The 9,608-nt window shown below is 35.3% G+C and overlaps 1 protein-coding gene across 1 annotated transcript; it reads right to left on the bottom strand.

The window, feature by feature from the left end:
• Positions 1 to 575: 575 nt before the first annotated feature.
• Positions 576 to 6,218, bottom strand: LOC113763722 (probable serine/threonine-protein kinase DDB_G0280111). The gene is made up of 8 exons (XM_027307628.1): positions 5,930 to 6,218; positions 3,544 to 4,034; positions 3,093 to 3,258; positions 2,957 to 3,007; positions 2,674 to 2,856; positions 2,438 to 2,537; positions 1,547 to 2,310; positions 576 to 1,462 (listed from the first exon to the last, which is right to left on the bottom strand). Exons 2-8 carry the CDS (start codon positions 4,005 to 4,007, stop codon positions 1,103 to 1,105), a joined length of 2,088 nt encoding a protein of 695 aa, XP_027163429.1. The 5' UTR covers positions 4,008 to 4,034; positions 5,930 to 6,218; the 3' UTR covers positions 576 to 1,102.
• Between the last annotated feature and the right edge of the window lie 3,390 nt (positions 6,219 to 9,608).

Below are 9,608 nucleotides of genomic sequence, written 5' to 3' on the forward strand. Positions count from 1 at the left end.
TGATGAAGGATTTAAACTCTATTCAAATCGCTCTAATTGTTTGAATTACTTAAGGGGTATTTGAATGTGCAATTCACCAATTATTAAAATACATTTTAAGTACTACAATAATTAGTGATTATACAAATTCATATACTACCTCTTAAATAATTTAAACAATTAGAGTGAATTGAGAGGATTTCAAATCCTCTGTCAAATTCCTCAATCCAAATGCAGTTAGGATTTGAAACCCGACCAAATTGCTCTAGTTTTTTGAATTGCTTAAAAGGCATTTGGGTTTATAATTCACTAATTATTAAAATATAGATTAAATACTAGAAAAATTGATGATTTACAAATCTAGATACCTCCTAAGTAATCTAAACACAGAGAAAAATTTGAGAGGATTTCCAATCCTTTGTCAAATCCCTCGATCCAAACCCAGGCTGAACTTCTTGAGATGAGGAATGAATCAACCCTCAATGTGTCTAACACTTTTGTATAGAACTTCTTGAGCTTTTGCTCATATAAGTGTACATTTTTTGCCAATCAATACAAAAACTACCGTTGCAGAAAAAAAAAAAAAAAACCCAGGCTGAACTGTCATGCCAACACAAGTGGTAGTATACTTGCTCCTGTAGAAGCTGGCTGAAAGATTGATTACAACGGTGGATTGCCTGAGTCTTGTCATTAGTCTAGCATCTGTGGGAAGCTGACTGGCAAGAAACTGGCTATAGCGCTTGGTTTTCAGATATTATCATGGGAGTTGAAGTAAAAATACAAACAAGCTTCTCGCACTCGGAGAGTTACAGAAGTCTACAAGTTGCCAGCTCTTGCATCATGGTGGTTCACCATCATGTTCTAAAAGAAGCAGCAGCTTCCAAGTGAAGAATCTATGGTTATTTGTTTCCGCAAAAAGTATAAGGTTTACACTCTACAATCTCCTCATCCTTTGGAAGGACATGGGATATCAGATAGTTGAATCCACAAGCAAAATCTGCATGACAAGCCATTTCAATGTCACAAACAACTGCAGGTAACGACATTTCTTCTATTTTGGACTCTTTTTAACTTTGTATCTTCATTCTCCCAACATTTGACAAACATGTTGCAAATATCTAGACTAAAAACCAGCCCATCCTGCAGGCTGGGAAGTTTGACTGCTTTCTATATCCTTTCTTTCACTGAAACGCTGAGAATTAGTTGCTTCAACAGTGTGTGCATTTATATGAGAGCTGGCAGCAGGAGCTGCCTTGAAATTATCTGTTCCAAATCCCCATGTATTGGCACCTGAGTTAACTTCAGAAACATGATTGGTTTGGCGCCCATTTCTTGTTCTAACAGATCTGGAATTGCTGTTTACAGATGTCAGTGGTGGAGGATCATCAGCAAAAGCCTGCCAAGCCCTAGGATCAGGGCTTGTAGAACTCTGGTCAAGTAATCCTTGTTGTAGTTCCCAGACCGTTCCTTCAATCTTTTCTTTCTGCAGCAATGATAAGGAAGAAAATCAATATCAAATATAAAGTACCACAATAAGGAAAACATACAAATTGCAAAATGGAGGTACCGGTGCAGTAGATGGATGACTTGCAAAAGACGCTTGAGTTTTGAAGGATTCTCTTTTCGGTGAAGGAGTTCTTGCGGCAAGAGCTTGTTTAAGCTCATGTATCTCCTGTCGCTGTGATCGGCATATTGCTGATAGCTTTTCATATTTGGAGGTTATTTCCGCCTTTTCCACATTTATTTGCGTCACCTGCTCCTTTAGCTTTTCTATTTCAGCTTGTAACAACTCTTCCTTCGCTAAGTTCCTACTGTTACTTTGAGGGGTCAACTTATCACCAAATTCAGCTACAAAAGCAGTGAATGCTGGAAAGCCAGCTGTACTCTCTGACTTTGGTGCTTTTACCCCTTCGGTACTACGGCCCAAATTATCGTTGAACAGATTGATCTCAAAGTCGTTTGAAGAACCATCCCCTGACCTGCTTGCTACTTTTTCAGGCACATTCTTTTGGACAGGATAGTTTGAGATATTGATGTTTTCAGGAGTACTAGCTCGTTTGGAAACTGGAATTTGTTCCAACCGATTAATATCATTTCTTGATGAAAAATGGCTAGTTAACTCTTCATCAAATTTAGGTCTGGTATTGTCCTCAGAAAGGTATGAATCCTTTGCGTGTTGAGAGGACCAGAAGGCTCCTAAAGGACCCGCACTTCCAGCTGGCCTGGAATTGTGTGTTGTTTGCGAATTCCTAGCAGGTTCAGCTGCTGAGGGAGGAGGTGGTGGATTTCTACGTGGCATAGGATGGGTCTTGGCAGTAGGTTTTGGAATTCCTGCAAACCACAATTGATATAGCATGTCCAAGCTTTCCAATTGAAAATCAAATCCAAAATTAAAGATTCATCTTTTTCATTCCATTGACTTTCAGAACAAATAACATGAACTTTAACAAGTACAGACCTTCATGACCCTCGGTAGCCCGCTGATCCATTTCTGGAGGTCTGTCAGGCAATGACTTTTGCAAACCTTCAGGTAACAAGCTATTGACACGAAACCAGACCTGTAATGGAAGAAGTCAACCAAAAGGATACAAGTAAACATAGACACGTGCTCAGCCATTGTGATAGGCATGTGCAAAGACAATCTAAGACTAATCAAAATCCAAGAAGAAGAAGCCAATCAAGAAAAGTGCTTGCCTGTGTTATATCTGGTCTGGAATCTGGTGATGATTGAAGCATATCTCTGATAAGGTCTGTCAAAGAAGTGCAGTATTTTGGTAATTCTGGGATGCGATAATTTCCATTTAAGACTTGTAGCTTGGATTCCCCATCAAAAGCTGACTTCAAATAGCATATGCGGTATAATAGACACCCAAGAGCCTGCAAATAGCAGAATTAAGATAAGGACTCAAATAGCCCTAGTTGACAAGATCCTAAGTAATATCAATTTCTTTTTTTTTTTTAAGATCATCATACTCACCCATATATCAACCTTCTCACTGATAATATCTCTCCGAAATAAATCCCACATCTAAGCCAAGAAAAGAAGGGACAGAAGTCAACCATAATACCACCAATGATAACAGTAACTTATCAAGAGTAAGTCCTCATTCAACCTCAGGGGCCCTATAGGCAGGTGTTGTATGTTTCCTTATATTGTCTTCCTCAATTCCCATTTCCTCTGGCTTCTCAAAGCGCTTGTGATTAGTAGACGTACTACCAAAATCACACAACTTCCATAATCCATCAGGTCCCAGCAAAAGATTCTCAGCCTTCAAGTCTCTACAGAATGCAAAGCAGAATGGCATACCAGTGAAGATGATTGGTCACTTCAAAGATGCAGACATGAATGATAATGAAAAGGACAATGCTACGATCCCAAATCTTTGAGAGTAGCTATACCAAATCAAACTTAGAAAACTAAAGAAGGGGAAAGGGGGGGAGCAGAAGACAAACTCTATCAAGAATTCTCAACTAAGAATATCCAACAATATTGTAGCAACAATTTTCAAACTAGGTCCTGAAGTCAACAAGCTTTTAAAAAAAAAAAAGAAAATTTATCCTCACCTGTGAGCAATAGGTGGAGACTGGCAGTGCATTGCAAAGACAGCATTGCACACATCTCTGAAAATCGTAAAAATCTGTTTCTCCTCCAAGAAACCTGCTCCCCTATTATCCAGCATGGTCACCAGAGACTTCTCACAATAATCCATGACAAGAAGAGCTTCCTTTGTGCGGCCCATATCAAAGATGGTATGCGCACAAAGTGGAACGACGTTAGGATGTCCCTTGAGCAATTTCATGACAGAAATTTCTCTCATCACTAGTTCAAGAGATTCTTCATCATTGCATATAATGTGCTTTAGAGCATACTGCTTTGTACCATGTATAGCATCTCGTGCTAAGTAAACACAAGAAAACCCACCCTCTGCGATGGCGTTGCGAACTTGAATTTTGAGGTTACCTATGTCAATAGTGCGACCTTCAAGCCCAGCCTGTTCCTTGGGCATGAAGGGCTTGAATCTCCACATAATTGATGTGTAGATTCAATTGAACTTCTGCAAATATCAGTGAAATCTATAAGCCAAATATGAGGAACACAGACGCAATCAAAATAACTGGTTTTTCAAAAAGGCAGGACATTCATACACAATGCAACAATAATAAACAACATTATTGTTGCTCACCCCTTCTTGCACAACCATTGAGTTGAGTTTAGCAAATCAACAAACTTCTCAGTCAATCTAAGTAAGTACAATAGCTTCCAAGGACATTGCGGCAGATAATTCCTAGGACTAGAAAGTTAACTAGAGACTGTATTGTCTTAGGTAGATGCTTCTTCAAATTCCAGCAATACAGAACCAACTCATTGAAGGTATGAAATGTTGCAGGAAGTAATTTAGTATGCATCTTTTAGAAACAAGCATAAAAAAAAGCAGCAATTTCTTCTTTTTTTTTTCTCCCTTCACTTACCTTCCTAACATATAAAGGTTTCCACATTTAGCTACATACTGGGCTTTGGGCTTGCCATACATTTTGTTTCTCATATATATACTTGCAAACTCTGCTCTTGGATAGGGTCAAGTAGCCAAATCCTCTATGTGTTATTACTTGTCAAAGAAACCTAAAGATACAAATTTTTTTTTAGTAGGTTTTCTATACATCACGGAATTACCCTGCAATTTGTTGAATTGCACCTTCTTCTACCATTTTCTGCAAATGGAGATAACTAATCCACAAAAGAAACCAAAGAAACTCTTACATTGCATATTTCTGAATTCGTGAATTCCATGATGTTGCTTCACAGGATAATACAAGGAAATAAATTCACCCTTCAGAGTAATGTTTGCCCAACGTAATTCCCTACATTCTAGCAATTTACTTAAACGTAAAAGAGCTTGAACCTGAAGTGAACAACTAAAGGGGAATTGTGGAAGCTTCAGTTTCAAGGGAAAATATCACAACATTCTCATCCAAATAACTTCACTAATATTCCACAGACATGGCTAAAATTCCATCAAACTTAGCTTTTCTTAGACTTTTTCCATGAGACAATTGTCCATGTGCAATCACATAAGCAAATTCTTTCTTCATCAAAATTCTTCCCCATCCATTATCTAAGCTCCAATCAACAAACCTCAAAAGCAGTAGACTTTCTACTAGTATGCATTTTATATTTGGAAACTAACTAAATCCCAACAAGAGTTGGCGGGGCTGTTCATTGGACATAGAGGTACCGCAAAGTAAAATTACAAGAAAGTTGTCTTCCTTATACCCAAAATGAGACCACGATTTTGCATTTTGATCATACAAGTCAAATGAATATTTTAAATTTTAATCATTCAAGCCAAATGAATATTTTCAATTAGGTTTATCGACCCAAAGAATCATATGAAATGACTAATCTAGATATCTAATGATCCCGGTCCAAAAAAGTTCAAATTTATCCATCTAATCATCATCAATTACTCTAAGCCAGCAGATCAACTTAGCACAATAATCATACACAACCACAATCTACAGCCCTTGAGGGGGATTTCTGTCAGTTCCATAAAACACAAAATCAAAGTACAATCTTTTGCAACAGCCCGAAACAGTTCAACTAAAAATAAAGAAATGCAAGTACACTATCGAGTAAAAAGACAACAGCAAATAAAACAAAAGGGAAGTACAGCGATTCCAATCAATGAATGAATCAGAACCCCTATTAACCAATTACACAATCAACATATCCAACAGTTAGAATCGAAGAAAGAAAGTAGAAACCAAAAAACAAATATGCCAATACTAAGCAATGCAAGTTCAAGATCTCATTTTTAGGATTTTCTTCTTCAACTTGTTTAAATTTAGTTAAATCTGCAAGATTCCAATTGATCTATAACCGACCAAGGACTTTAAATAATATAGTACTCAGAAAGCTAAAACTGTAGAGAAACAAATAAAGGCTTTATACCTGTAGGAACAATAACCAAGGACACCACAGGAGCAAATGGGGTTAAGGTTCCGCAGCTTTGATCTGAGATTTTGTGATTGGAAGAATTAAGGAAAAGACAAAATATAGATGGTACTAGGACTTCTGCTTGGATTGGGGATGATAGATCTGCAAAAGGGGTAGCAAAAATGAACCCAAAGTGGTATTGAAATTTTGTTTCTTTTGATTGAAAACTGTTAGCAAGAAAAAAAGAACTGGGGCTGGCTTGGATTGGGATGGGATGGGCAGGGGGAGCAGCAAAAAGGAGAGATCGTCGAAAGCGGGTCTAGTGGACCTCCTCTCCTAAGGCCACAATGTATAATTTGTGCTAACACTAGACTCCAATCTGCAATGACTGAGTTATCCCATTAGGTTGTTGGGGAGGTTGATTCTTGATTGATCACTCCACCATTGTGATTTGTATTCTTCAACTTTTTGTTTGTTTAATTTTTTCTGTCTTTTTATTGAAAGGAGTAAACAAGGGAGAATTGTTTTTGGCTCCAATATTTGTGTATTACACTGATAATTTATGTTTTTTAATAAGACATTTTTTGAAATTAATAGTTGTGAATCATCTACATATTAATTTCTTTTGTGTTAAGGATTGAGTTGTAAAATTCGTGTTTATAATTAAGTGGAGAAATCAAGAACATGTATTTCTTTACCATAGTTCATTTTCAGTTGTGTAAATATAAATGAGGAGTTTGTGAAGAAGGCAATTCAACTTTATCGAAGAAATCAATTACCAATTGTCTTGAAAAATTTTCTCTCATGTCTAGTCAATAGAGAGAAAGAAAAAGAGTAATGTGCCAACTTATCTTGTACTAAGACTTCTAACCTACATGTCATAGCCTTTGGACTGGTGGTCACAATCAAAGCATTAAAACTTGTGGGATGGGAGGACCCTTGCCTCCCACCAATTAACACATTAAAAAGTGGCTTTGTTTAAAAAAATCTAGGTGGGTGCGTAGTGTACTCATTTAGTCCAGTGGTAGTTCAATTCCCTCCGGATTATCCCTGGACCTCCTTAGATTCGCTCCCTCCCCCAAGTGTATGATAAATTAGATTATACAACAGTTATCGTCTCTGAAAAAAAAATGTCACAGTCAGTATTGCCATTCTATTGTTCAAAAGAGAAAAAATGTATATTATGATCGATTCATAAAAGAAAAAAGAACAAATTTATTGCTACATCTAAGTAGTGTTTCGTTCAATGTCTAGCGGCAGCGCCTCTCATGAATCACAAGTTCTCCCGCTAATGTTTTTGGCCGCAATTCCACCTGAACACCCCTCAATAGTGTTTCGTTCAATGTCCATATAATCAACTCCTAATGTTTTTGGCCAATTCCACTTCAATTTACAATGAGTGATTTTGTTATATTAAACCTTTATAATCTTGCTATTTGCGTGTTCATAAGCAAAAGTTTTCCTCAATAGATTACAAGGTTCCTTATATTCTGATCTAAAGATTGTATGAAAATCTATCAAATGTAACGAAAGCTGAACCTATGGCTCCCAATTGAAAACAAACCAAAAACCAAGGGGCTTCGAGGTTCAAACTATAACTTATTTAGATCTCTGAAATTCACAATTGAAAATTTCTCGGTTGGACCAACTCCTTGGCAAGGTTGTGACTCAGACCATTTGAGCTCTTAGTTGAGGATCAACTACGGAGGGACATTAACGAGCTTTCTCTTGTTAAGCTCTCGTGCGAGATTCTTTCCTTGAGTCAGCATACACGGAGATAGTGGGGTGGAGTGAAAAAAGAAAAAAAAGGAAGAGAGAGAAGCAATTAAGGCTAAAAGATGACACACGACCTCATGCTCGAATCTAATTCAATTTCAATTTGTTAAGAGTTTTCGAGCTTGGTTCATCAATTACTCAAATTAAATTCAAATATTTGATAATATTCAAGTTCGTGCGATATTCTTTCCTTGAATCAACATATACAAAGAGAGTGGGGTGGAGTGAAAAATGAAAAAAAAAGAAAAAAGAAAGAAAAATGAATAGGACTAAAAAGATGAACTAGACTACCTAAATTTGAATATTCGAAAACTTTCAAATTTGAAAAATAAAATTCATTCAATTTTATTTTGATAATAAATAAATTAAATTTGAACAAAAATTTAAATTTATTAAAATAATGAAATAAGTTTAAACACTAACGTGTTCAATTTGATTAGATTTGTACACATCCACATATACACTCCTAGAAACAAATAGGACCATTTTTATTTTTTTTAACAGAAAAAAGAAAGGGATAATTTCACAAACCTCCCCTGAGATTTTTAATAATTACAAAGAGCTCCCTTTAGGTTTTAAAAATTACATATACCTCTTTTACTTTTAATGTTTAGTAACAATTACAGTAACTCCAACAAAATAGATTTTCTCACAAAAATCCTAAATTGCCCTTTTGTACAAAATTAAGAAAGAAAATATAGTATACTCAATCATTTTCTTTCACACTTTACATAAATTAACAAGTTTAATCCCTAACAACCATCGAAGGATAAGTTCTAAAATTAAGTAGCCGTTCAAAAAATCTAAAATTACATATAAAATATCAATACTTGCCACTAAAAAAAAAAGAAAGAAAAACACGCACACAAACCCAATTGACAATTAGTTGTACCAAAAATTAAATATCAATACTCAAATACTTTTTCAATACAAGCTAATTTAATCTAAAATCGTCATTACAACCTTCCCATGGTTTTAAAAATATTAATATCTCAAAAATAGAGAATAAATTCTACCTCCATAATAAAATCATAATAAAAAATCTAATCCAATGAAAGAAATCCATATATAATTATTGTCATTTTATAAAAGTATTTTTGACAATAAACAAAATATGACAATTTTCACATTTTTAGCTATTCTTCCTATTTCAATCATCAATTTCATTATTTATTTCTTTATCACTGCGAGTCTCTTCATTTCCTTCTAATTTGACATATAATCTGCTCTTTGTTGCTTTTGTAAATTTCAATTTGCTAATATCCACAAAATTGAAAATAATAAAAAGAGATTATACTCCCTCTGTCTCACTTTGATAGTCCTGTATTCATTTTTCATCTGTACCAAATTGTAGTCCACTTTCCAATTGAAGAATGTAGTTATATTTTAATTTTCCTAAAATACCCTTATTCAATGTAAGTAGTTGTTACTATAAATCTACCCCATTTAATGAGAGTTGATTTTTTTTTTTACCGTCAATTCAAGTTCCCCATAAAGTTGTATCATATTTAATGTGAGGGTATTTTAGGAAAATAGCAATCTAAATTTACTTTTCCAACAAAGTTAACTACTTTTTCTTAAACTGTGTGAAAAAAGAAACAGGACTATCAAAGTGGGACGGAGGGAGTATTAATTAGAAAAGAGAGAAGCAAAAATAGACAAGAGACAAAAAAATAGAAAATTTTTGGATTTTGTAAATTTATTGCCTTAAATTTAAAATTGTCTATCAAATGGGGGAGATTATAGGAATTTTACTATGTCAAGGGAGGTAAGTATAATTTTTTAAACCTGAGTGGAACCGAGTGAAATTGTTAGAAACCTCAAGGGAGGGTTCTGAAATTTTCCCAAAATAAAAAGTATGTAAATTCCACCATTAGCAGTAGGACAGAAAGGGAACCACGCGCTTTGAGGTGCCCGA

This window comes from Coffea eugenioides, chromosome 2 (genome assembly GCF_003713205.1).
Source record: "Coffea eugenioides isolate CCC68of chromosome 2, Ceug_1.0, whole genome shotgun sequence".
NCBI classification, from domain to species: domain Eukaryota; kingdom Viridiplantae; phylum Streptophyta; class Magnoliopsida; order Gentianales; family Rubiaceae; genus Coffea; species Coffea eugenioides.

Bases quoted from the DNA above. Each gene is read 5' to 3' on its own strand.
- LOC113763722 (XM_027307628.1), bottom strand. From the start codon at position 4,007: ATGTGGAGATTCAAGCCCTTCATGCCCAAGGAACAGGCTGGGCTTGAA. The intron at 2,857-2,956 runs GTGAGTATGATG...TGCTATTTGCAG, and splicing joins GTGAGAAGGTTGATATATGG to GCTCTTGGGTGTCTATTATA. The intron at 2,538-2,673 runs GCAAGCACTTTT...CTTCCATTACAG, and splicing joins CCAGACCAGATATAACACAG to GTCTGGTTTCGTGTCAATAG.